At 44.2% G+C, this 27973-nt stretch overlaps 2 protein-coding genes across 4 annotated transcripts in view; one reads left to right on the forward strand and one right to left on the reverse strand.

The window, feature by feature from the left end:
• On the forward strand, positions 1-4255 carry vps26c (VPS26 endosomal protein sorting factor C). The gene is made up of 8 exons (XM_030360529.1): positions 1-172; positions 753-896; positions 1081-1230; positions 1751-1831; positions 2559-2633; positions 2720-2870; positions 3211-3363; positions 4007-4255. The coding sequence occupies exons 1-8, from the start codon at positions 116-118 to the stop codon at positions 4087-4089; spliced, it is 894 nt and encodes a 297-aa protein (XP_030216389.1). The 5' UTR covers positions 1-115; the 3' UTR covers positions 4090-4255.
• Positions 4256-27973, reverse strand: part of ttc3 (tetratricopeptide repeat domain 3) — a 25777-nt gene continuing 2059 nt past the window's right edge. Inside the window, exons 1-46 of one of the 3 annotated variants that reach the window (XM_030360509.1) lie at positions 26738-26966; positions 25621-25700; positions 25204-25246; positions 24936-25095; positions 23043-23121; positions 20669-20722; positions 20289-20421; positions 19362-19447; positions 19035-19129; positions 18270-18332; positions 18024-18078; positions 17744-17903; positions 16981-17011; positions 16780-16888; positions 16642-16660; positions 16463-16523; positions 16294-16378; positions 15537-15692; positions 15333-15413; positions 13987-14096; positions 13773-13899; positions 12986-13108; positions 12799-12900; positions 12623-12715; positions 12250-12314; positions 11925-12067; positions 11065-11379; positions 10505-10774; positions 10379-10425; positions 10067-10123; positions 9810-9886; positions 9399-9542; positions 8327-8810; positions 8130-8177; positions 7897-8034; positions 7671-7810; positions 7378-7446; positions 7177-7273; positions 6878-6981; positions 6717-6801; positions 6342-6443; positions 5979-6241; positions 5742-5856; positions 5152-5286; positions 4958-5050; positions 4256-4805 (exon numbers count right to left, since the gene is read on the reverse strand). In XM_030360509.1, the coding sequence (XP_030216369.1) occupies positions 4677-4805; positions 4958-5050; positions 5152-5286; positions 5742-5856; positions 5979-6241; positions 6342-6443; positions 6717-6801; positions 6878-6981; positions 7177-7273; positions 7378-7446; positions 7671-7810; positions 7897-8034; positions 8130-8177; positions 8327-8810; positions 9399-9542; positions 9810-9886; positions 10067-10123; positions 10379-10425; positions 10505-10774; positions 11065-11379; positions 11925-12067; positions 12250-12314; positions 12623-12715; positions 12799-12900; positions 12986-13108; positions 13773-13899; positions 13987-14096; positions 15333-15413; positions 15537-15692; positions 16294-16378; positions 16463-16523; positions 16642-16660; positions 16780-16888; positions 16981-17011; positions 17744-17903; positions 18024-18078; positions 18270-18332; positions 19035-19129; positions 19362-19447; positions 20289-20421; positions 20669-20722; positions 23043-23121; positions 24936-25095; positions 25204-25246; positions 25621-25686 (5211 nt within the window). In that variant the 5' untranslated portion in view covers positions 25687-25700; positions 26738-26966 and the 3' untranslated portion in view covers positions 4256-4676. Of the gene's footprint in view, positions 4806-4957; positions 5051-5151; positions 5287-5741; positions 5857-5978; positions 6242-6341; positions 6444-6716; positions 6802-6877; positions 6982-7176; positions 7274-7377; positions 7447-7670; positions 7811-7896; positions 8035-8129; positions 8178-8326; positions 8811-9398; positions 9543-9809; positions 9887-10066; positions 10124-10378; positions 10426-10504; positions 10775-11064; positions 11380-11924; positions 12068-12249; positions 12315-12622; positions 12716-12798; positions 12901-12985; positions 13109-13772; positions 13900-13986; positions 14097-15332; positions 15414-15536; positions 15693-16293; positions 16379-16462; positions 16524-16641; positions 16661-16779; positions 16889-16980; positions 17012-17743; positions 17904-18023; positions 18079-18269; positions 18333-19034; positions 19130-19361; positions 19448-20288; positions 20422-20668; positions 20723-23042; positions 23122-24935; positions 25096-25203; positions 25247-25620; positions 25701-26663; positions 26967-27973 lie in introns of those variants that run through there. The other 2 variants (XM_030360508.1, XM_030360507.1) reach the window with 2 other exon arrangements.

Raw genomic sequence — 27973 nt, forward strand, 5'->3', positions numbered from 1 at the left:
TGACTCCTGTAGTTGTGTGTGAATTGACTCAGGAATCCTGCATTAGGTATCAGAGTCATATTTACTAATATCAGAGTTAATAGTAGGCTACATTGTAAACGGTAAGTAGTCAATAATGAGCATCACTTTGGATATACGTCTCAAAAGAGCCAACAAAGTTTACCATGAAGGGGTGAGTTGACATGCAGAGATCGTGTTTGATAGTTTAGTACTATGAGTATGATTCGATATGCATGCGTTGGAGGACCACATAATGTTAGAAACTACAGCTGAACAGCATAAATGTCACATGTCCTGCTCCCTCGTGACACCTACCCTTGCTTTATGAAGATCTATTAAAGATAAATACCTATTTTGAAATGGTATTTATACTAGTTACAAACAACAGGGCGACATAAGGAGGTGTGTGATTCCAACTCATGCCTTATAGCCAATGTAAACACTAGACTGACTACCAAATGTTGACCATGAAATGAAATTAATATCCCTAAGATTTTGCATGATTGTAATCATGATTGTAGTTATTAGGATCGACTGGTGATTAAGACAATCACCAAAATGTTTGAGCACCGCTTTCTGCAGAGAACATGTTATTATGGGATTTGTGTATCTGGATTGGTGTATTTCCATGTTTTTCTTGTCACCAACATGTCAATGAACCGCACATCAGAATCTCAACTCTTCAAGTTTAACTTTCTGGTAAACTTGACAAAAAGGGTCTAAAACAATGTCTTGAATGGTCTTCTCCACAGGAGGTCCTTGCGGGTGTGGTAGTGCTGGCCAGCAAAGAGGCGGTCCAACACCAGGGCATCTCCCTCACCATGGAGGGCGTGGTCAACCTCCAGCTCAGCTCCAAGAGCGTGGGCGTCTTCGAGGCCTTCTACAACTCCGTCAAGGTGAGATCTGACACATTGGCTTCATAGTTACACTCAAAATACAACTAGTTGTGGGAAAGTGACTTAAACTCAGGTTACTGAAGTAACTTCCTACTCAAATAAAATAACTGGTGCATCAGTAAAGCTTGTATTCAAAGTGCTTAGTAGTCGTCTTGACCTCCTCTGCTCACGTTGACCTCAACAGCCCATTCAACTGATCAACTCCAACATCGAGGTGGCAAAAGCTGGCAGGATTCCCGGAGGCAAGACGGAGATCCCCTTTGAGTTCCCCCTGAGTACCAAGGGTAACAAGGTTCTGTACGAGACGTACCACGGCGTGTTTGTCAACATTCAGGTGACTTCGGAGGCCTTTTTACTCTCTGGGATTGTTCTCACAATCATCCTAATGGTTCAGTTTAAAATGGGCATTTAAATGGGAGAGGGAGGTTGGGTATTGTCTTTCTTTTGTGCTCGGTGTCTTTAAGATTAAGAAGCAGAATCGAATCTGATGATATCGTGGTACAATATTTTGTTTTTAATGTGATATCTTTTTATGTTTTCTTTCATGTTTTTGTCTTAAAATATATGCACAATGCACTGAAATGTATTCCAATGATTGGTACATTTGAATTGGAATTGAATTAGTGCACACAATCAGTGATATGAAAAGAATGTTACCTTTGTTTCCCTTTTACTTATTTAGATTGTTAGAAAAAATAAAGAAATTAAATAATACACCCTAAAAACTTAAACAAAGAGTTGATGGGTCAATGCTAGTATTGTGGGAGGAAAGAATGGAGTTATTCCCATGATTTAAGGAGTGGCTCCTGTGTAGATGACTGTATGTCTGCTTGTCTGTCTGACCCTGTCTCTAGTACATCCTGCGCTGCGACATGAAACGCTCGCTGCTGGCCAAAGACTTGAGCCGAACGTTTGAGTTCATGGTGCACTGCCAGGTAAGACGCAAAGGTGCATGGGTCTCCAGGTTAAATGAATAAAAATAGTCGTAAGTGTTAATTACATCACCAATTTCTCGCAAGTCAATGCTGATCCCCATTTATTTCAATAATTTTATCAGTGAAATCCCATCCTATTACTTGCATATTTACAATAAAAAATGTAGGCCAGCACCTACCTCTCTGTTTACAATAGTCCTACTATCGACACTCCCAAACCTCCCGGTCATGCCACCAAGCCAGCCCAGCTTCTCCAGTTTGCTACCCAAGTTTGCACAGCCAGTTAGTGGACAGAACACTGTTATTGAGCTTTTCAAATGAATTATACAAGTCTCCTGCCTATTAACTGTTACGGGGTGTGACTTTGAAGTTAATGCTTAATTTGTGGTTAAACGTGTGTGGGATTGTGTCAGGAATGCCCCGGAAGGAGAATCTGAATGGTTGTCCTGCCCCTGAGCGTATTTTCTTAGGCTGTTTAGAGTCATTGTCGGAACCGCTTGTCCAAAGCAGAGCAGTTTTACAGATGCAGCTACTCCTCCATACAGATGCCTGCTTTAAGCGAAAGGTTTTGAGCATACTCAATAGTTTTGGAATGCACATAAGGTCATGAAAGCAGTTCTAGTTGCATGCGGCAAAAGTGTTTCCCCTCGTATTTATTAGTTCAATTTGAAAAATGTAAATGTATCCACGACTGGCAAGTGATACATCTTGTTATGTTGAATCTCAGCCACAGAAAGCCAAGTTGGTGGCCATGTCTGTAGACTTCACCATCACCCCAGAGACCCTGCAGAACGTCCAGGAGGTACAAGTCACTTAAGAAATGGACCTAAACAGCCCCTTTAAGATCAGGTTTGCTGAGCACAAGGGAACATGTCTCCTATCATCCAGAGGAGTCTGCTGCCTCGGTTCCAGATCAGGGGTCACCTGAACGCCACCAACTGTGTGATCACCGAGCCGCTCACTGGGGAGCTGATGGTGGAGAACTCGCAGGTGGCCATCAAGAGCATCGAGCTGCAGCTGGTCCGAGTGGAGACCTGCGGTGAGATTGTCTCGCTACATGCACATACCACCGTGTTTCATTCACATCTCCTCCCCTTCAAACTTTTCTGATTGTTTTATTTGAAGCACTTCCATTAAGAATGTGTGCAGACGCAGATACCCTATTTGTCTACTTCAGCGACTATTTTAGTTTATTATTAATTTATATTCTTATTGTATCGTATCTTATCCTGTGTCTTCCGCTGTTGCTGCACTGTTGTAACAAAAGAAAATAAAGTTGTTACATCTTTAACAGAACAGTAGTTGTTGCATAGTCGTTACCGGCCCATTTAATAGCAGCGGCCCCAGTCTTCAGAGGTCTTTCCCCAACGTGTTCCCAGGCTGCGCTGAAGGGTACGCGCGAGACGCCACAGAGATCCAGAACATCCAGATTGCGGAGGGCGACGTCTGCCACGGACTGTCCATCCCCATCTACATGGTATTCCCCCGGCTCTTCACCTGTCCAACCCTGGAGACCACGAACTTCAAAGTGGGTCAGTACGTTTCCCTATGCAGACTTCAAGCTCCAAACATCCATGGTCCATCGTTGATGTTCTTGTCGACACATGGATCGGTGTTTATCTAGTCAATTCGCCACCACTGCCTCTCCCATCCTTTCAACGTAGTCTTCATGCTAGGCCTTAAGGCATGGTTTCAGTTACTTCCTTCTACTTAATAGTGTAGTTTTATGTACATTTACGATGTTAAATGTGGCCTGGCTCTTCAAGTATGGTTAAGATGAAGTAAAAGCAACACTGTTGCCAACCGTAGAGTAGTCGGTACCATATGGGTCTTGATATTCTGTTGCCAACCGTAGAGTAGTCGGTACCATATGGGTCTTGATATTCTGTTGCCAACCGTAGAGTAGTCGGTACCATATGGGTCTTGATATTCTGTTGCCAACCGTAGAGTAGTCGGTACCATATGGGTCTTGATATTCTGTTGCTAACCGTAGAGTAGTCGGTACCATATTTTGATATTCTGTTGCCAACCGTAGAGTAGTTGGTACCATATGGGTCTTGATATTCTGTTTTCAAGCGCGGAGTATAGTGGAGCAGCAGCTGGTTCGTTTAACATCAAAGAGTTGGCTTTGTACTTTACCGTTTAGATGTAACTCATTTCTCTCCACCTTTTTAGAATTTGAGGTCAACGTGGTGATCGTCCTCCATGACGACCACCTGATTACTGAGAACTTTCCACTGAAGTTGTGCAGAGTTTGACATGCAAATCTTTCTGCCGATGAGACCTGCCTGGCTTCAGATAAAAGGACCAATGCATCAGTCATTAATGCTTTGGACATGTCACCCTATCAACTCTGGATTTGTCCTGTTATCTTCAATATAACATGTTTCAACATTTTGTTTAATAAATGATAACTTAAAAGCATTAATGTATACAACAAAATTATTTAATGGTTATATACTTGGAATGTGTATTGCATACCTTTCTGTCAGTTATTAGCTATGTGCCCATGAAATATAACATGAGCCTACTTAAAGTTCCTAGATGTTGATTTCGCTAGGCAATCTTCTTTGAAGGAATGTACCGCTGTTTATACAATATTTGCCGCACAGGCATGTTTGACTCGGAAACATTGAGGAACAATTTCGATAAATCTGATTAAAAGAATAAAATAAAGCAATGTAGAATCGATTTCTAAAACTGCAGTGTTGTAAGAAAATAATAAGCAAAACCATGGTTAGGCAAGACGATACGCTTGATTAAAAGCCTGAAGCAAATACATTGCAATCATTTTGATAGAGCAGACTAGATGATAAAGCAGACATTATGACAGACTGAGGCCGGCCTATGAGAAGGAAGGGGCGGGGCGTCCCGTTGGCCACCGCCCCGCCAGCATGGGGAAGTCCTCTGGCAGCAAGGCGTGCTTCCGGCACGTCGGGCACGTGCTCTGCTCCTTCAGCCACGACCTGATGCACTGCGGGGGGAACAGGGCGTCATTACTACCATACCGACGGCAGGGAGGTCATCCGGACCATCCAGGCTCTCTACCAGCCCCTGAGGACAGGTTCATTAGGTGGAAATGCATCAATACCGAACGCCGTCTGATAAGGAGTCCGCCACACGCACCTCTTTGTGGAAGCTGTGCCTGCACTGCAGCACGCACACACTCTCCGGGGGCATGTCGTCATGGCAGATGATACACGGGTCCTCCATGTTGAGCTACAGGAGAACACACACACACACACACACGCACGCTCAGTCTAAAGGGCTAGGGGTAACATGGGGTAAGGCCTTGGGGGGGGGGGGGGTTCTGCACTCACAGCGTTGGTGGGGCAGTGCCTGGGCGTTCCCAGCGGAAGCCAGACGTGGGAGGCGGGCGGGAGGGCGGCGGAGGTCCCGTTCTGCTGCCGCACACCGCTTCCTGCGTTGGGGGGCTGGGCGCTGTAATCCAACCCCTTCCCCACACAAAGTGACCTTATGATCATCCTCCAAACCTTTTCCGTCATTGGATTATAATCCGAACGTGGTTGGGGTTGCACCAGCTAATCCATCAGGTGTGGCTGTGATTAGCTGGCACAAGCCGTTTGGCACAGGGAAGGAATGATTTTCATATTGACATCACACGCGGGTTTGTCAGCCTAGTTGTGCACTGGATAGATCAGTCTACCAGCCTTCCCAGTGGACTGTAGCAAACGCTGCTCATCCAGCCTTCATACATCTGTGTGGGACACACCCACTTGTGATGCCACTAGGAAAATCATTCCTTCCCTGTGCCGAACCAGCTAATCACACCCACACCTGGTGGCATGACATGAGCCCTTTAATTGGTCTGTTTGAATACAGGATTACCGAGTAGATTTTATTCCCATTGATCAGCCCTGCTTTGGGCCCAAGCGTGGAGGTACCGTACCTGGTGGTCCAGGATGATCTGAGAGACGCCGTTGATGACGTCTTCAAAGGTCACTGTGGTCAGAGCGCCGCCGTTTGACCGGCGAAACGTATGAACAGACTTCATCAACTCCTGCCTACACACACACACACACACACACACACACACACACACACACACCCCCCAAAGAGTCAAAACCTCAGGGCCATCCAACGAAGCCCACAGCTGCTGATGTATTCTGTGATTACAAAGCGTTACCTGCTGTAGTCGGGGAACATGATGCCGAGCTGCTCCAGGATTTTGTCAAACTTGGTGGCTTGCTGCGGCTCCAGGGGCCGGTTCCTCTGGCTGGGTGGTGGGTAGACGGGGACCTGGGGGGCCTCAGCAGCCTGGACCTGTGTGGACCCCCAGGACTGGGCCTGCGAGGGCCCACATGGCAGTGGTTCAGACCGATGCTGGCTCTGAGCCAGGGGGACGTTGTGGCCCTCAGCGAAAGACAACTTCTGGATGGATGAAAACGTCTGGGAGAGAGACACACACACAGACAGACGTCTGAGCCTTGGACCCCTGTGTAGTGACGGTCGTAGGGTGATAAAGAGCTGATATCAGTGTGGGTCTCACCACAGCGACGGGGGGCTCTGGGGCATTGGGCACGCGGATTGGGGGCAGCGCACTCAGCCTCGCCCCCCTCTTCACCTGCTCAGCCTGCTCCTGGTACTGACTCTGCACAGGACATCAAGTCATCAGATATTCATCAACATCAGCGTCAATTCCACTCATTGTGAGGTTCTATAAATATATGCTTTTAAGATCTGGCTTATAAATGTCTGCTTTCACATTCAAATGATACAAATATCTTTCCAACGCTACTCTTGAGTAGCATCAGGGTACAACTTCTGCCCAGCAACGTTGTACCATTTAATAATGACAGTTAAAATGAGTCATTCCGATTGGCTGTAATATGAACACTGTGGTTGACTTTGGGTTCCTACTCACCTCCACCACGGAGATCTTCTCTCTGGCCTCCTGGACACACTGCCTCCATCGCAGCTGGAACACGCCCATGACCTGTGGAGGATACCTGAGGACGGCATCGGGGTGAGTACTGGTCCCACGCCACCCCAGCACATGTGGAGGGCGTGGTTCCTGTAGGTTACCTGGGGGCCACCTCCTCTAGCTTGAGCAGAATCTCCAGGCTGTCGGAGAGGGACTTATTCAGGCAGTGCAAGCTTTGCTTTTGATTGATTTCCAGTGTCGACAGCTAGGAGAAGGATGAAAGGGCAAAGGTCATACTGTGAAAAGAAATGATGTCATTTGGTTGGAAATCTTTTTCCAATGTCAACTTTCAAAGTAAGTGAGTAATGCCTTTGTTTATACCTCACATATTCTCATGTTTATCATATAAACGCCAAACTGCTGTAAAAAAAATGCAAATAAATAAATAGGATGTACTTACCTCTGCTTTCCGAGACCTTGCAGCTGCCTTGGTACATAAATCCCGACATCGTTTTATTTCATCCTCCAGGCTCATCTTCTCTGCTGCTGACTGATTACTATGGAAACGGTAGGCTCAATAACTCATAGCTGGCAGGGAAGGACCCTGCAGCATGATACACCTGACCCGGGTATTTAGAAAATGTCATGGCTCGCCACTTACCTCAGATCACAGAAGTCCCTCAGCTGTTTATCATACTTGATACGCTTCTCCTGCAGACTTCTGGAGAGCCTGAGAGGAGCACAGTATTCGGATCATAAGAAAGAAATGGCTTATTCAGGAAGAACCCTGACTGGGACTGTTGACTGGGAAACCATGAGTAGTGGTTGGAGTGAAGTATACAGAAAGGTTGGCTCTACAATAGTTGGAGCTCCTTGATGGTCAGACCTCAGCCCGTATGATGGTCAGTTTCAGAAGCCACGGGTATACTTTCTAAATCAACACATGATTCCTACCTGGCCTGCTGCCCCGCCAGCTCCTCGCTCTCCATCTTCAGGGCCTTGAGTTCCTCCTGATTGGCCCTCTTCTCTTTCTGGTCTCTCCTCACCATCTCCTCAAGCTTCTGCTGGAAGAGCTCCACCTCTTTATTGGTCACCTTGATGAGAAACAGTGTGACGGTTAAGGCGGTGAGACCATCGAGAGTACCTTGACCTGTAAGCCCTTGCTGGTGTGGGGACCTACTTGTATGTTGGTGTTGGTCTCCTCTATGTCTTTCTCCAGAGCCGCCACGGTGCGTTTGTGTTGGACGGCCTTCTCCAGGTACTGTAACCGATGATCTAGATCCCGGCACTTTTGCGCCACTTCGTTGTGTTGTTCACACTGGTTTGGAAAAGGATGTGGGTTTCTTTAAACATCACACAAACAATAGTTTTTTGACGATTCATTCAAAGAGTTCAGTGATGTGTGGAACTCACCCCATACTCTGCATTGACCGCCACATCCTCGCAGTCGGCTCGACAGGCCTAGACACATGGGATATACATTTCATTTATAGGGCTCAATGTCATATCTGGTTTTCACAATATTCAATAGTCTTATAATAATTACACATTTGGTTCACACCAGCGTTATTTACTGGAGAGTACCTATCTACCCAAACATTTTCCTCTACCTCGCTGCTCTTCGGTTCCAAGTCCCCGGAGTCACTTCCTGAGGAGTGGTTGAAGTGATGACTGGTGTTCACCCCTGCATCACTTCCAGTCGTCCCAGAGGAGTTTGAAACACAGTCCGCGCTTGCTGACCTGCTACTGGGCGTTTGGTCGGCATAATAAGGGTAGGGACACGGCAGGGACAGTAGCTGTTGGTACTCATCGTTCGGTGATGAAGTGGCGGGCCGCCCTGTGCTCTGGGGCTGCAGCTTGTCCCGGTGGTCCAGGCCGCGGCCCCACGCTCCCTGCAGGGAGACGGCGGGCCGGTCAAGGCCGATGTGCTCGCCCATCAGGACGAAGCGCGGTGACTGCAGCAGGAAGGCCCTGAAGCCCCCCGAGCGCTGGATCCTCTGCCGAGCCTCTGGGGGGAATAGGTCCAGCTGGCCCAGTAGCAGGGGGTCCCCGGCCCCCAGGGGGCCGTGCTCCTCCAGGATTTGGGCAAAGTAGCTAAAAGGGGAAAATAGTTTTGAATTAGGACACACATTCAGGAAAGGATTTTTATTGGATAATCCCAGCATATTCTTTCCTAAAATATCTGTCAAGCGTAGTTTCTGAGCCATACACAATTAATCATGATACAAAACTAATTGCACAGGGAAGAAAAGCTTAAAGTGTAATTCCTGCGAAAATTTAACCCAGGGTGTTTTTCAGCATGAAGACCCATAAAATAAGCCCTCCAAACACTTTTTTTCCGTTGATAGTCGAGTGTAGAGCTTGCCCGGAGCAACGCTAAAAGCCCAAATGGCTTTCATTTTATTGGCTAGGGGCACAGCGAATGCTTCCAAATCAGCATTTGGAATAACACTTGAAGTGAGATGAAAATTAAGTAATGACGCCTAGTATGGCCCCAGTGTAGGCCATGATGAGAACAACATGAAAACAGGGTATGTTCTCAAACAAAGTGGCCGCGATATGACCAAACTGAACTGCCCCATTTGGCAAGCATGGCCGCCGTGTGCACACAGTGCTCTGTCGGTCCAACTCTTTGAGTGTCCCCCCCCCCCCCCCCCCCCCCCCCCCCCGAGGCAGACTCACTCATACAGGCTCTCCTCGGTGGGGTCAGGGTTGTCGTCCAGAATGGTCTTAGGGGTGGGGGGATTGTAGTGGGACTCAAAAGACGCCACTTGATCTCGCAGGTGATCGGGTACGCTGAATGGATCACCGGAGCCCAGGTATGACCTAGAAATATAAAAATACCAGTGAGGGGAATGTCATTTTGTTTTCCAATCAAATTTGTATCCTATGGTTCCATCACCTGAAGTACTACGTTTGTACTCTTAAAATCACCCTGCAAAGTTATTTACATTTCTTAAGCAATTAATGACCCATAATGACAAACCATCCAACACACACACACACACACACACAGAACATGTGCATTTCTTTAACATTAAAGAATTTTAATTAAAAACAAAAAGCGTTTTCATGGTGAATTAAACTACTTACAAAGAGTCATCATCATCAAAGAAGTCCTGCTCATGTCTCTGCGTGCCGCCCCTCATGCCCGACGGGACTAGAACAGCCTGGGGAAATGAAAGTGCAAGCATGGTAAGCATGGAACACACACACACACACACACACACACACACACACACACACACACACACACACACACACACACACACACACACACACACACACACACACACACACACACACACACACACACACACACACACCCCCCCCCCCCCCCCCCCCCCCACCTTTTGGTCTTTAGGTTTCTTTTTTCGGCGTTTGTTACGAGTCTTAACAGGTGAGTTCTGTATTTTGAAAAAAACAAATAACAAGTATGTAAGGTACCAACTGAAACTTCTAAATGAGGCCTTCATATTGTATCCTCAACAACTCTTCAACCATGGACAGGTTTTCAGTGGAATAGAGTAACATGTGAGAATGCATCTTAAACATATCACCATTATTCTACGGTTTGGATTGTGGTTATCAAGTCTAACAACAACAAAAGTATTTGGTTATGCGACAAAAGATCAACACACAAAGTTGGATGTTGAACTCACATTTTCATTCAAATTATCAGACTTTTTCATGATGACGCAATCGCCGTCTGGAATAAACAAAGAAGGCGGTCAACAAGCGGCCAACTCAACCCTCTGGATGTAGAACGATGCCTTCCAGTCCCTTACCCAAAATATCAAAGAACTCATCGAGCATAGTGTGGCAGCATTCGAACTGGCCCCGGTGCTCCTCAAGGGTCCAGATAAACACTCTCCAGTCTTGGGCAGGGGCCCCCTTTAGGTACTGCGGAAACGTGATGCCAGGCTGCCTCAGGAGCTCAGGCTGGGATTCAAACTTCCTCAACATTTTCATCGGCGCAAAGTGTAAGAGAGAGGACGGGTCAATCAACTCCAAATGCCCTGCGTGAGTCTCCATGAACACACGGGCGGCGTTCAGACCTGCGGAGACCGGGAAGGCATTAAGTTGTAGCGGGATGCTTCTGGAACGACCCTTACTGAGGGCACATTAAGGCCCAATCCCATTGAAGGGGTAAGGGGTAGAATTTCTACCCCTTACCCCTTCCCCCTTCAAAACAAGGGGGAGGGGTAAGGGGAAGGGGTAAGGGATAGAAATGGGATAGGGCCTTGATTCACAACTAGTTTAAACAAGCCAGGGCTTGGATGGAACAGAGCAATAAAACGGCACAATGCACTGTGACGGCGAGCCATGGGAGGGGGCGAGCGCTCACCTTCATTGTCCAGCCGCCGGGCCCACTTCAGGCTACCGCCGAGGAACTCGATGAGCACGCGGGCCCACACTCTGTTCTCCCGCTCCAGCAGCAGGTCCACCACCTGCCCCAGCGTCTCCACCTGCGAGGGCCCCATGCCCAGGATCCTGGCGGCCACCGCGTTGCCCTTGGAGCTGTCCAGCTCCACCCAGGGCATCAGGCGGGCCACCAGGGCTGGCAGGTCGTCCCCCCGCCGCTCTCCCAGGAGTTCTCGGTTCTGCTGCAGCTGGAACAGCCCGCGGTCCCTGAGCAGGGACCGGCCGCTGCTGGGGCCCGCTGCCACGAGACGCACCACACACACATGTTCTCAAACACGCCTCAATATCTTAAGCATTTGTCCCCCACGCATACACCATTATTTAGGTGGATTTTAATGTTATTCGGTTCTTCATTCATTATTACAAACAAAAGGGTAGTAGTAGAACTTTCAAAGAGGCAATAGGACCAAACATTTAATATGTAAATATAAACACCTGAACCTGTTGACTTAATAATCTTAGCCTGCATGCAAAAGGTTCCTAGAACTGGGAGCCAGAAAGCTGACAGCTGTAAAGGCGACTAAGCAGTAGGGAAAGTTTGTTTTAGCACGTTTGGATGAATGCGGTTCAGATAAATGGCATTCCGCAGTACAACTTTGTGACGCACATTGGCTCTTTGCTAAAGGTCTATACCAGTGCTTTAAATATAAACATGACAAAAAGCATATTGATGATTTAGGACCAGACCGTGGAAGGTATTCGCAAAGTGATATGTATAGTGGACCTGAGTTTACGGCAAAATAAACTGATGAAGGCGAAGTTGTTTTTTTCAAAGAAAATTACCTTCCTGGCAACTCTGCTCTTCTCTGGCGGCATCTCGTTCTTTTTGGCGGTCGTTGCTGTCTGTGATAATTGTGTCTTTGGATACTTGCTTCGCTTGTTTTCTCCTGAGCTTTCGCTCTTCCTTGGATTGTAGATTCTTGAGACTTAAAATTACAAAAGGTTTCCCCCCCCACAATTTACTCAACAACAATCCTGTGTCTCAGAGCAACATATTGAGATATTTAGATATATAAGCCAAGCAAGGTCTGGATTGAAATGCGTCCAGGAGTAACTTTATTCTTATACACTTAATATGGCTTGAATTGCCAATGACAAACTTGTTTACCTTGTACATTTCTGATTCACTCTGAACTTCCTCAGACGCTCAGGCTTTCGGATGACCGTTTCAAACTAAAAAAGGAGGACAAATGCATATTAGAAAAGAGATAGATACATAGGAGATAGAGAAAAGAGACGCATCCAAAAGCATTACCAAGCCTACCAATAGAGAAGCATTTTCACCAACGGAAGGAAATACATTTTCTGGATCGTCTTAAATGGTTTCTAAATGCGTGCATCCTACAAACTATTTTTCCTCCTAATGGAACGTTGCGCAATCACACAACCCATGTTCCCGATAATTGTCCGTTGAAGTTTCCAGGCCCCCCCATCCCTCGATTGACGGACGAAAAAGCGGTTCAAGTATACAGTTACCCTACCTTACACTTAATTAGACCAGTAGAACCATAGATTTGTATGCTACAAATTGACGATTTGCAGTCCGGAGTCAAACAGTCCCGTTGCAGAAAATCCTGTGCAACACACAGTACAATATTTTGTTAATTGCTGTACAAGTGAAGATTGTTTGTACTGTGCTTTTTAATTCTACACATACCTTTTCATTACTATCGGAGAATAATGTCGTCTTGAGGCTTTTCCAACAGCTAATGTGATACTCCACAACACAACCTTGGCAGCAAACTAGTCGAATGAACCCCTAAGAATCCAATAGCAATGGTTTTCAAGGATAACAGCACAACTCCAAATCATTTCGTGTACAGAAACAACATTTTGCCATTTACCTTAAAATCTGGATCTGTGAAGTAGATCGCAGTTTTTATGGGACCAATGCAGTTTCCATGGCGACAAATTGCATCTGGCATAGGTGGAAATTGACATGACGCCATCAATTCCAAAAGTGACTCCTACATAGAAACAAATGGACAAAATATAAGAAATATTAACTGGCTACCTGCTACACGTACACACATTTGACTCTTCACTGCAGTGTTACATAATTATGTCACAGCTCCAGGGCTCTACAGTGCGCCCATTACACTCGCATTTGCGAGTGAATATATCGGCGTGCGAACGAGAAAAACAAAAAAGGAGCATGCGTGCGAGTGACTTCTCCACAGCGCACTATACTGTGCGTTCACACCAAACACGAAGGGGCAAAACGATTCCATACAAAGCAGCGATACCATTTGCAGCGCAACACTTTTGCCCGGCACGGGCGAGCGCGTTCACGTGGATTTCAGGTGGATTTGCAGCACGCCACTTTTGCTCGAGTTGAAATATTTTAACTTTGCCGCGACATTAGCGTGATGACAGCCAATCAGCGTTCAACAGCGTGGCCACTGAGTGACGTGCGTAACGTAACAGCCAATCTGTTTAAACAAAAACCTATTGTGCCCCCATTTTTTTTCCCTGTGCTCCTAAACGTAGGGGCACGAGTGCTCCTGAAAAAAAAAAAGTTAGTGTAGAGCCCTGCACAGCTCATATGCATTATGTGACAATAGGAAATAGGGTGCATTTTTTGAAGATCAGGAAGACTGCAGTATGACATTTTGAGAATCATCTTCATACCTTAAAGTAGTCCAGCTGGGTTTCTTTGACAATCTCTTTGGTCAACGGCCAGGTGAGTTTTCCAGGAGTGATCCGTTTGGTGACCATCTGCATGGAGTCTGTGAAATGTGCCAGTGCATCTTTGAACCTGCAAGACAAAGACATGACCCTCGTGATTTTATTCTAAATTGACCCGTTTGTGACCCAAGATGCGTCAGATATACGGCATGCCTACCTGTTCTCCTTAAAATATACCCTGCCAATCCCATAGTATACAAGACACTCAAATGTGCGTTTCTCAAAGGTTTTGATAATGTCAAATTCTCTTAGTGCCTCTCCAAGTTCCTGTGGAAAAAAATAATAATATCGTTAGCATCTCAAAAACATCGCATTGAATTCTAGTGTGATTGCAAGGCCACACACACACACACACACACACACACACACACACACACACACACACACACACACACACACACACACACACACACACACACACACACACACACACACACACACACACACACACACACACACACACACACGCTAGCATTTATAAGCTAAGCCCATAAGCTTTTTACTAGTTTCCCCTTTAGCATTTTCTAGTTTCACATAGGGCTGGGTATCGCTACTGATTTCCCAAAACGATTCGATTCCGATACACAAGGTTCGGAATCGATTCAATATCGATTCGGTTAGAGATATTTTGGTTGCAATACCAATCTTGCTTAGATATGCATCTTTATTATGTATCTAATGCTGTAATTTGTACAAAGAAGAGTCTTACCTGGTGCATTATTAAAAATATGAATGTTCACACTAAGAATTTACCCAAAAGCAGATACATGAACGTACTGATAACATAACATGATCGAATCTGAACATATCTGAGCAGCACCCTAGGATAGAGACAGAACCTTGAATAGGTTAACCAATCCCATTTACATACATACAGACAGACAGACAGACAGACAGACAGACAGACAGACAGACAGACAGACAGACAGACAGACAGACAGACAGACAGACAGACAGACAGACAGACAGACAGACAGACAGACAGACAGACAGACAGACATATATTCAGTGTATAAATATTTTTTAATGTTAACCAGTAAGCCAGTGTAAATAAATAAGGCGAGAGCTTCTAGTGAGGCTAAATTAAGTGTGTGTGCGTAACAGCCAATGTGCAAGACCCCATGAATTCAACAGCACAAACCATATTCACAGCGTTTTTCCGTGCTTGCGCAACTACGCAAGTTTGTTTTACTGAATGTATGGATCAGGGAATAGTCATGTTAAGTAAATGAACGATGAAACCATTCAATTTTCCAGGAAAAGTATACATTTGCATGCATTTTGCATTCTATCTGAAAAGTGCTGCCTCTTAAGTTATGGTTCCTGCCATTAGATGTTTATAGATTTACTAATAGCTTGGTGAATTTTAAAGAATAAAAGACATCACTAGGTTTTATCCAGAGAGCTGTTGCGTTTTGGTTTCATTTCAACCCTGGGGCAGACTGTACCCTGTATGAAATAACGCTCCGTCACCCCTTCTGAAACCATCTGCTACGGGGTTACCTGTGGTTGGCCAATTTCAATCAGGGCGGACGCACGGCCATAGTGCAACACCGCTTCATCCAGGGTCGAGATTCCAAGGTCCTAAAAACATGTTGCATGTCAAGTCAATCTGCTGGGATTCTACCGACATTCAAAAAGGTCTGGGTGCAAGCGGACAGCCCAAAATGACGTGGTGGTGTACGGGGTTGTTTCCTTTGGCTGTACCTTGGGTGGGGTCGTTTGGAGCAACGCGAGCGCCTGGGAGAAGGCCTTCTCTGCCAGCCAGCATCTAAGGTCAGCGAGGGCCACGTAGCCGTCCTGCACTGCTGACCGCAGGGCTGCGATGCAGGCCACGTTTGTTTTGGGACTCTTCGCTACATTCTTGAGGGAAGACAAAATATTGGGGTAAGAGACCCCTATCTTTAAAATATTAAAATAATAGAAATCGTTCTAAATCGTTCAAAAAAGCAGTTACCCTATCAAATATCTAACATTATGGTCGCCAACATCGAGACCCGTCTTGTGTCGCGAACGCACTTTTTTTTTTTACTGCGGTACGTGAAGAAATCTTGCTTTGGATAACACAGCAGTTGTGTCGCAAGTTAGATGTTTCTCAAACAGAGAAACGTCACCAAAACATGGCTCTATTAAAGTATGCACCCTCACTCATCATAACCCCACTCACCTTCAACGGCCGTTTGCTATCACCATTTTACACTTGGATCAAAAAATTCTAACTCCATTATAAATTAATCCTTTAAATACATAGGATATTTGGGGCATAAACTCGTCTTAAATAAGCTAAATAGGGCGAGCCTTGAGTCCAGTCTTTTTCGGTCCAGAACTGGTGAAAAATGCTACATACTCCAATCGTGCGTGTCGCTACACGCACTCTGATCTAAAAAGAACAGTAAGAGCGGCCCACGGCTCTGAGGAAAATAAATAACACACACCAAATCATGGTCAATTTGTCCCATGTTACCTTTTCCTTAGAATGATCCTTCTCATTGTTGGACTTGTTCGTCATGACGACTTTCGGGCCTTCGTTCTTACTCCTATCAGTCTCACTTAAATGACAGATAGTCAATACACTTGTTTTATCAACGGTTTTTTAAAGCAAGTGTCGCTATCAATTGGTTCATAGCACTCACCTTTTCTGCTGTTTGGAGAGTTTGGAATTGATCATTGCAGGGGTAATGCCTTCCTTCAACCCTTAAAATTAAGTCATAATCAGAATTAAATTTCAATTTAAAGTAGTTGTTTCATAATCAGAAATTCATGATTAGAATTAAATAAGTCAATCAGAATGTATTTGAGGTAAAAAACCCACCTGGATTGGTCTTTTTCGCCTGAAATATAATGAACATCATAAGTGTTATTCTTAATTGTCAGACTGGGATCATTGTTGAGTTGCTTTCTTTTGAATATGGATGGTGGGTGGCATTGAAGTTTTGCAATATGTACAAACCTTGACATGTGGGACTTTGCCAGTTGCCAGTTTTGTGTCGACTTTAACTGCAGGCATGTCTGTAGATGGGAGCGAGGTTCCAGGATTGGACTTGCTGCTAATACCTTGTCTAAAATAAAAAATACAAAAGGGTTCCAACAATCTTGGGACTTCATTCAGAATATGAATATATATACACAGAATATATGTGGTGGTTACTACCGTTTATTCTTGGTTTCTGGCAGTGGTCCGGCTAGAGGGAAAGCAAATGAGGACAGTTATTATTAAATTGGAAGACACTGCATGTATTTTAAACAGTGTTCGAATTAGGGCAAAACGATTTGAGGGAATAATCGAATGGCGACTATTTCAACCAATATTGCGATTGGGTTTTAGTATGTTTTAAAGTTCCTTTTGTTCTGTATGAATCATTGAACAGGCAATAAATCATTCTATAGTATGAGCAACACGACATTTGAAGCAGTCAACATATAAACTGCTCTTTCCTGTAGGCAAGGCCTATGTGTTGAGATGAATTGATGCATGCATTGATATAACATATTTATTTAACTATTGAATTGTAAAAGAAAAAATAAATATGAATCTTATTGATCTCCAGACAGTAACAAATCACAGCCTTTGCAATTTGCCAATCGCGTTCTATTACATTGCAATGTCTGTTTGAATTTGATTATTCGTTCTAGTTGGAATGCATTGGTTTTGGGGGATTAACCCTTCAGCAGACCACAGCTGGGAACACAGTCGGTATGGTTAATGTCTGAATGACGGTCCTCCGCAAGACCTTAAAGCATCATTGAACTCATGGGCCAAAACTGAATATACCAGTCTCGGGTGATCGGCCAACACAACGCCGGAAAATTACGATCAGCAGCGCCCTAAGTCCTATTGGTAAATCAACTGTATACGTAGGGAACAATGTCATATTCATGTCAAGATTACACAGGACAATACAGTAATACAGTACCTTTCTCTGTCATTTCCGAGATGAATTTTTTCTTTTGCTGCACAAGGTCCTTCAGACCATCCCCGCTGGGTATGCAAATGAACTGTGCTAATTCATTAGCTTCGATGGCTTTTCTGTGCTCTTTAAGGGAGAACAATGCCTCACAGTAACGGTAGTGACCCTGGGAATTAAATAAAAGGGTATTTTCAGTATTTCAATGCATGCATGTACCCTACATTATTCTACGTCTTTTAAATACAAAACAAACGTTACTAAAACAAGTGCTGTACTGAATAAATACCTTTGCCCAGAATGGCTCAAGCAAAGTGGCTCGTTTTCCATCTCCAACAGCTTTTCTGTAATATTGAATTGTGTTTTGATCATTAATCTGTTTGGAACACAGCATGCATGTTTCATAATTAAATATTTTTTATTTTGAAATTCCTGAAATAGCACTCTGGCCTCTGGGCATGAAATAATGTTTTCACAAAATATCAAATGTACAACATAAAGTTAGTGGCATTTGCACCATTTCACTTGTACTTACAAATATTTCTCAACACGGATATAACACAAGGCTCGGTTTGCATACACCATATGGTTCTCAGGGCTGTAAAATATAAGTTAGTAAGTGGTGACATGGTTAACACGATATGAGGTAGAACCATACATTAACATTTCCTTTTACATTGAACGCAATATCACAATTGTGTATCTTGGTCATAATCACCATGGTAACATGGTGCAGGACATAACTGAGGGAATGACCAATTCAAGTTACTGAATAGTCCTCTAATTTCATCAATTGTGGTAAACTGCATTCATAGACCTTTAATAACCACTGTAATATGTATTGATCATGTCGATAGCAGTCTGCGCTACAAGCCAATGTTTACATATGGTAAGGGGATATAGGTTGCTTTTGATAACTTGACCGTGTGCAGTTTGAAACAGTTCAATTTGGACAACAAATAACTGAGCGATGGCCTTCGTTTAGTTATTGAACAGGGAAACAACCTGCCAACTTAGCCTTCACTAAACAATTTAACACTTGGATTAAAAGTAGGATAAAGAAGGAGGATTGAATCCTCTAAATAAATAGGATATTTTGGTGAAGTGACGCGCTTCACTTGGCTATAAAGAAATTGAATCCATCAGTCTTTTTCACCGGTGCGATGATTAATGTAAAATGCAGCATATTCATGTTGCTGTTCTAAATAGGTCAGACGCAAATATTTCCAAGTTTTTTTCACATAGATAATTCGCTAGGCATCTGATGTATAAGGACCTCAATGTTCCGAAAACTACTCACGTATGTCTGATGGCTTGAGTGTAACACTTAATAGCAGCCCCGTAATCTTTCTTTTGAAAGAATGTATTCCCTTTCGTTTTCATATCTTCACTTTTCTAGGAAAACAAAAACAGTGAAGCACACACATTTTACCAGATCATATTTCCTGTCCTTTTTTATTCTTTTTACAATCTCAACAAACGTAGATTGTCCACTAACAATAGTAGTTATTAACAAACCTGTCAAGCTACGAACAAGGCAATCAAGGTGAAATAACTACATTATATACACTGTGGGAGCGTGCAACCGTACAAAACTGTCATGTCAGATAATCCTGCAGTATCTTACCACTTTGTCGGCCTCATTGTGATGACGAGTCAAGGCTCTCACCATTCCTTCTGCATTAACGCCCATGGACTGAACAAACTGAGCGTCTGGACCAACAGATATGAAGGTTGTGTCACACACATAAGTTATATGGAAGGCTTAAGAGGGTTTACCTATATCCAAGGCTACATATTGATTAATTGTGTTAATTTTTCTGTTGTACATTTACCTTTAGTAGGATCATTGCACACACACGCACACGCACACACACACACACACACACACACACACACACACGTTGAATTGATTGCGTGTTTATCTCGATAACCAACCAGTTTTCGTTTGATAAAACCATAGTGCACGATAGACAAATGTAGGGTTTGGTAACCTAAGAGTGCGGTTTGGAAATATGGGAGTACGGTTAGGTAATATGGGAGTACGGTTAGGTAATATGGGAGTACGGTTAGGTAATATGGGAGTACTGTTAGGTAATATGGGAGTACTGTTAGGTAATATGGGAGTACTGTTAGGTAATATGGGAGTACGGTTAGGTAATATGGGAGTACGGTTAGGTAATATGGGCGTACGGTTAGGTAATATGGGAGTATGGTTAGGTAATATGGGAGTACGGTTAGGTAATATGGGAGTACGGTTAGGTAATATGGGAGTACGGTTTGTTAATATGGGAGTACGGTTTGGTAATCTGAGACCGTTTTGGTAATCTATGAGACCTGTTTGGTAATATGGGAGTATAATTTGGTAATATGGGAGCACGGTTTGCTAATCTGAGACCGGTTTGGTAATATGGGAGTACAGTTTGTTCATCTGTGAGTACGGTTTGGTAATCCTTGGGTACGGTTTATAAAAAGTGCACACAGATAACTAAATTGGGGGATTGATTTCCCAACCATGTGAGCCAGGGAGGGCTTCGTAAAAGTCAATGCTTACATTCTGCAAAGATGTATTGTATTGCAAGGAAGCAGATTTCTTTGGGGCCAAGATCCAGAACTTGTTGGCAGATGTTGGGCTCTCCTGTTCGCTGTAGCCACTGTAGGGCATCATCAAGTACCTCTGGGACATGCTGTTGGCACATAATAATGACATTCATTACAAAATTGCAATATTCATTATTCATGTTCACTTGGTGTTGCGTAACCATTTTGGACAATATGTCCAATAATAGTTAGGTGTCTCCTCGGAACCGGGTCAAAGCAAATGTCTACCCAAATAATACTTGCCAATACAAAACATCTGGGGATGGGCGTAATGGGGATGGGCGTGCAACGCAAAAAAGATTCAGGTGCAATACAGTCATTAATGTAACTTACCAAGTTCAAATTATTGCTAATCCAAATCAGGTGCTTGGTGTTGTCCAAACTGACCTATAACAGAAGGGGCAGAACGAGCTGTGGTTATCAAAGGCTATAAATTATATCATGTGCCATTTACAAATAATGCTAGCTGCAATTGAATGGCGTTATTGTAATTTATTAGAATTGAATTTGACTCGCTGGGGTTTGCTGGTTGACAGACTGAGGGCCCTATTTTAACGGTCTGAAACGCAAGTGGGAAAGCGCAAAGCGCAAGTAGCTTTGTGGGCGGTTCTACGGCGCTATCGCTATTTTACAGGCGGATAAATGACGCTTGCGCCGCGGCGCAAGCGTCATTTATCCGTCATTTATCGCAAGTGGGAAAGCGCAAAGCGCAAGTAGCTTTGTGGGCGGTTCTACGGCGCTATCGCTATTTTACAGGCGGATAAATGACGCTTGCGCCGTGGCGCAAGCGTCAAAAGGGTTGGTCTGAAGCAGCCTAATTACCCGTAGGTGTGGTTTGGGCGTAACGTGCAACAAACCAATGAGAGTGCCAGCTCCCATCCCCTTTAAGAGCCATGAGCGCATTTGAATCGGACGAGTTGATATTTTGACAGCGCGTCTGCAGTCTCCGATGAGACAGATGCATATGAATTTGCAAATGGCTTAGTTTATTGCCAAATAATGTGGCCTAATTCACACATGGAATAAGGGGTTTTCTTCCACAACTTCAGAAATACTGAGTCCTCAAATAAATTTCGGCAAAGAAAACGTATGATAGGCTATAACATATGATATGCGGTAACTGTGGTTCTATTTAATGATATACGCAATACATTATAAACATTGTTTCTTATGAGTATTGTATGCTATCCTAATATGCATGTGTCCCCGCGGTAATATACATTGCCATTGATTGTATTATGCGTTACGTGTTTAGTTTGCCCAAGTGAAGGAGTTCAAGTACCTCGGGGTTTTGTTCGCAAGTGAGGGAACTATGGAGCGTGAGATTGGCCGGAGAGTCGGAGCAGCAGGGGCGGTATTGCGTTCGCTTTACCGCACCGTTGTTACGAAAAGAGAGCTGAGCCGCAAGGCAAAGCTCTCGATCTACCGTTCTATCTTCGTTCCTATCCTCACCTATGGTCATGAGGGTTGGGTGATGACCGAAAGGACGAGATCGCGGGTACAAGCGGCCGAGATGAGTTTTCTCAGAAGGGTGGTTGGCGTCTCCCTTAGGGATAGGGTGAGAAGCTCAGCCATCCGTGAGGAACTCGGATTAGAGCCGCTGCTCCTTTACTTAAAAAGGAGTCAGCTGAGGTGGTTCGGGCATCTGGTAACGATGCCCACATGGGCGCCTTCCTTGGGAGGTGTTTCAGGCACGTCCAGTGGGGAGGAGACCTCGGGGAAGACCCAGGACTAGGTGGAGAGATTATATCTCAACACTGGCTTGGGCACGCCTCGGGATCCCCTCGTCAGAGCTGGTCAATGTGGCCCGGGAAAGGGAAGTCTGGGGCCCCCTGCTTGAGCTGCTCCCCCCGCCACCCGACCCCCGATAAGCGGACGAAGATGAGATGATGATGAGAGTGTTTAGTTTGAGTGTGTTTAAACAGAGCACACACGCGCGCCCGCATTCATTAATTCTTTTTAACACTCACTCGCGGTAAAACAATGTTTTTCACGATCAAATAGGCCTACTCATCAATCCTAAAAGTTATGGGCATGTAGGCCTACACGATGTCTGTGTCAAGAAAATATGTGTTTGCTGTACGGTGTTTGCAGATGCATTGATTAAAAAGTAGCCTACAACTTATTACTGCTGCATCAGCTGTTCTTTCCCAAATAATTTACCAAGAATGTGCGGCTAGGTAGATGAGAGAAGCAAAGTGTATGCGCGAGGTGCACAAGCAATCCGTATGCATCGCATGCGCATGTATGCTTGCGCCCTTAAAATAGCATCTGAACAACGCGCCACTGACTTTAAACCAGGTATTTCCTGGTCAGTAGCGCAATGGTATTCAGAGACGGCAAAATACCGTTTGCGCCAGAACACGCCTCCTCCTTCCGCCGAACCGCCCCTTGGGGCGCAAGATCATTCCCTAATTTACCGGCGAGTGGCGCAGGTGGCAAAAGAGCGCTCTGCGCCAGTTGTAAACTAGCAACGACACATGCGCCAGTGACTAAGTCATTTGCGCCGGATGCAAGATAGGGCCCTGAATGTGGTTCAGAGCACTTCCTGACTGTGTTGAGCTAGCTCCAGACTAATGTCTAAAGGCCCAATTTGAGCTGAGCTCATGACGTTTAAAATGTCTTCATCATGAGGATACCATGGATACAGGAGGACATCTACATCGCCGTTTTCCTTACAACATTTCCAAAAATGTATGATACTTACACATCCTCTGTCCAGTGCTCTGAGAACAGACTCAATAACTTCTATCTTGTACACGTGGGTCAACTCCAAGTCACTTTCACTAGAAAAAATAAAAGAATCAAATTATTAGGGATGGGCAAAATGATTATTTTCCGGGAACTAGTTCTTTCAGTTCAGTTCACTATAACGATTCATTTATTTGATTTGTTCGTTACGTCAGATTACGTCTTTTGGTGTCTGCCCCCCCCCCCCGCGCGAGACCTCCGTGAGCATAATTTAAACCACTTCTAGGCTCTAACCCCCGTGAAAATCGAGAAGACATACTATATAGTTTAACCGAATGTCCCACCAATACTTATACCACTTGCTTACTCTCTATATTTCATTCATGGTTTTACATTTATAATTTTATTTTACTTTACATTTAATTCTTCATTGTTCAGGCATTACAGAACTTTCATGGTCATAAATAAAAAAATCACGAACTGCAGTTTAATTTCTTTGTTTGTTCTTAAATTGACGTAGAATGGAGCAAAGACTCCTGGGATTGGGAAATGCGTTTATCCAATAAACAGATGGAGGTCAAGTCTATTTTCGAAAAAATGTAGGGGGATATATGAGTGGCCCCACGTCGAATGGTATGACCCAAGATACGTCAGACAGAGAAAGCGCGCATATTCGACGGTACCGCCTTGTCATTTGTTTACCCAGGTGCCATTGCAACACCATTGCTACCTCTCATTGGCTGAATCTTTGAGAATGTTGTAGACTCAATCAATATAAGTCGCGGGGAGACGAAGCTCTGTTCGTTTGTATATTTTATTTACGTGACCATATTTTTGGTTTATGTTTAAAGAAAAAGAATCAAAGAACCAGTTCTTGTTTCGGGGTACCAGTTCTTGTCGTTGACGTTCGGGATTCGTTCGTTGTGACGAATCGGTCACGACCGACTCATCCCTACAAATTATATTTCTAATTTCAAAACCTGACCTAAGGAATCAAGCTCCCAATAATAGCATGAACGACCCATTGTTTCCCCTCGATTTTTTTGTAGCAGTGGTGTTGTGACTTGATAACCTAGCAACGCTAGTGTGGGTCGGGGGCCTGCCCCCGGAAAATTAACCCTTTAGATGGTTACTACTTTTTTTTTGGAAAAATGCAGAGCGAGCTTCCAAATATGACATAACAACCGACAAAGTCAAGGTATCTGCTGAGACCAGATCATTGTGCAAATGTTCCTTGAGCTTGGCAGATTTTTATTTTTTTTTGCAGTGGCGCAGACAATCCAGAGGCGGCGGTGCGCTGCTGCTGAAGGCATATTGCGGAAACACTGAATGACCCATGAACCTTGTCATTTGATCTGTGCTTAAAGTTGGGTATAAATATTGTATCAATAAAATAAATATGAAATTACCTCCTTTAGGTTCTGACCCTAAAAGTTTGGCTCAGTATCTCTGCTCAAGCTTTATTATCACTGCCTCGTCACTACCACTTTATCCCCAAGTTGCGCAAGTGGCTAAATCCAATTCTCTGACTGCTTTAGGGAACCAGGCCAGTCACCTTAATGTATATTCCATATACATGTTTGAGACATCCTGTCATTGAGACTAGATGCTCACACAGTGGACGACTGGACGTGTCTCAATTCAGGGGCCGCATACTTCGAAGGCAGCATTTGAAGACCGATTGCGTCACAGCGTCATTACGCGTTGGGATTTTTTCAGAAATGTGTCGGAGAGAGTGGAAGCGGCAGCTGCAGCAAATTACATATTGAATGACAAGCCTTCAGTTCGGACTTCCCAGTCTACGAAGGCCAGAACTTCAGACTGCGTCCTTCGAAGGATGCGGCCCCTGAATTGAAACACAGCCAGTGTCTACGAAGCCCAAGTGCATGGCCCAGCGGGTGATACTCACACTGTGTCTATGAAGCCCACTTGCATGGCCCAGCGGGTAGTGCTGTTGACCCGCTGGCGCTGCAGCACCATGGGAAGCCAGAAGGAACACACCTTCAGCGCCTTGCCATGTTTCAATCTGACACTAAGAGGAAAGCTGTGCCACGTTTTATACGTCTCCTCTGTAAAAAAAATAAAAAATAAAACATGAGCAAAAAGACAACACCCCTCATTACAATGTATTCATACTGATGCTGTTTATGAATATTTGGAAAGACTCAAACAGACACCTGACGGATGTAGGGTTAAAACTGGAAAGTCATGACCAAATATCTGTGGGAAAATAAAGTTGTGTAAGCATTAGCAAGTATAATTCCATATGCTAATCAATATCCTGAGCTGTAATGGGTCCCAGTCATTTGATATCTGCTACTTAACAATAAAGACTCTTCACTAAAAGTTGTTTACTATACTGCAGGGTTGGTTTGCTGCAATCTTGCCATATTTACATAGCTATTGTAAAAGTACATCCGGAATTCATCGAACATTGATCAGACTATAGTTACAATCTCAGATCCCAAGATATATCTTTGACAGGTGTCCCCTTTCCTTGACAGAGATGGGAAAGAAAGCTTTTAGGTGCTCACTAACTTGTGTAGGTCCATAGGCTAAACGGTAAATCCAAGTAGTAATCAACTATAACTTACACGTTGTGTCTGTCTCCTGAGATCCCCGCAATCAAGATATTCAGAACCGGAGTCTGAATCTGACATCTTGACAATCTGTTCTGAATTCAGAAACACAGCCTCAATAAGAATATGAAAGAGTTGTATACGTTTATCTGCTGCAGCAAAGAATTAAACAAAGATCCAGTGTGTATTTCAGTATGTAAGCTAATGGTAATTATATCTGAGAGATACAATGACAGAGAAATACACAGACAGGCAAGTTCACCGAAACATATCACATAATCATCTAAATGCTCTCATACAGAGACAATAGTTGACTGGTGGATTTGTATACCCTTTTAAATCTTGAACATTGAAGTTGTTATTAATATACAACTATATATTAGTTGTTACTTTCAAAGTCAAAGCTCAGAGAAGAGGTTCTTCTCACGTAAATGTTAACCATAATACTTCACTCTAGACTTATATATATGTATATCTTTCTTGTATAGGCAACACGTTACATCTGATCTGATCTCTTTGCTGTGTCAGGGCACATTCAAACATGATGCGTGAACACACCTTGGCTCACATGGTCTACCAACACGGAGAATCATGTGATGACTGAGGGGTTCGAGGTCAGACTTTACTTTGTGTGGTAAATGATTCGCACTAACTCAGTCAGCCCCAGGAACACAACTAGACATCTCAACACGACACGTGTCCCTGGTGTAGTAAAGTAAAGCATTGTGTATCCGACATGGTCTCTGTTCACTGGAATCCATTGAAGGCACTACATCTTTGTATGTCGTACTAATGTTCACTTTGTACATACATACCCTCCTGTAGAGGTGTGTTACTTATCCCACACAACCCATCATTTAGAGGTTTGTTACTTTGTACACATATCCCCTCCGGTAGAGGTGCGTTACGAGGCTCATTTCAACGTAATGACCAAACTGTTCCCGCGGAGCTAACGTTAGCGGCTACCAACACACAGATGTTTAAAAAGAACGTAAATTAAACTGCGTATCTGAAATATGTACAACATACAAGTAACGTAGATTTTTAAGATGATTTACCTGTTCACTCCGGTGTGCATAAACGTTTGATCATGTTATTTATACCACTGCAGGGCGGAAGTTAAACTACCTACCTGGCCCTCGTCTCGGTTTTGTTTTCTACGAAGATGTTTTTTAAACCCGCCCCATTTTGTGTACACTCCCGTTTTGCCAACTTCCGCTTGAGTTAAAAGAAAACGCCTCCTCTGAAGAAATAGACACGTGGGGGTCCAAAGGAGAGAGATGGGAGAGAGGCGAGGCGAGGTGGCCAACGTCGTTTAAACCACGTCACCCTCCGGACAAGGGGTTTTAACCGGAAGTAGTGGACTTCTGTATTTGACAGAGAACTTCTCACCACATTAAACAACTTTAAACACTAAGGACTAAATTAACACAAAAATCACTTTGTAAGACCGAAACCGAATCGTGTTAAAAAAGAAGAAGAAAGGGATTTGGGGAGTGACTTGGTTGGGATTCCTCTTTTAAATTTGTTGAGTGCATTAAAAGGACAAACATCTAGGCTAGTTCATGTTATAACATTGCTAAAACAACAGATGTAATGGTGGCCCAAGAGTTTTGCACGGAACTGTACATGGCTTTTCTGCGGTTGCAGGCTCCTTGCCAGTTTCCAATGGCCTTATATCAAGGTCCTACCTACTAAGTTCAGTAACTCAATTCTTATGGTGTTCACAGATCACCCTGGAGGCTGTTGGACAACTGGGTCTCTCAGAACACAGCTGTAGCTGTGCTGCGGGCAAAGGCTTCTGTAGCCATATAACCGCTCTGCTGTTCCAGACAGCGCATTATGTGCAGCTGGGCCTTGATGTGGTTCCACCTTCCCTGGCCTGTACCAGTCAACCACAGATGTGGCATCGACCTCGAACACACGTGTGCTGTTGTGTCCTCTGTTCAAATCATACACTTCAGTATTTGTCTAGAGTATATGAGCATTTCCTGTATGACAAATCCATCCAGAGGCTGTGAGTGACCTGGTGGTGAAGAAACCCAAGTCGGTGGGGAAGACTGGAGTCAAGTCCACACTCTACAGAGCGTATGCTGGTAAGACATTTATTTTGCAATTTGCACTCTGTTAAACTTGCTCATTATGAAAAGATGCATATTAGAATACATCTGTTATCACTACAATATAAAAAAAAACAGTCACATTTTTATTTGACGTCTCGCCCTTTGATGTCCCACATCCTAGAGGGAATATCCAGCTTGGAGTTGGTACCATCTCAGCTGTGCTGACCTGGAAGATGTCAGCAATGACCTGTTCTTTAAGGCCAGTTCCTACTCTACAACAGTAGATGAAAAACTCATCAATGACT

Source organism: Gadus morhua, chromosome 7 (genome assembly GCF_902167405.1).
Source record: "Gadus morhua chromosome 7, gadMor3.0, whole genome shotgun sequence".
In the NCBI taxonomy this organism is placed as follows: domain Eukaryota; kingdom Metazoa; phylum Chordata; class Actinopteri; order Gadiformes; family Gadidae; genus Gadus; species Gadus morhua.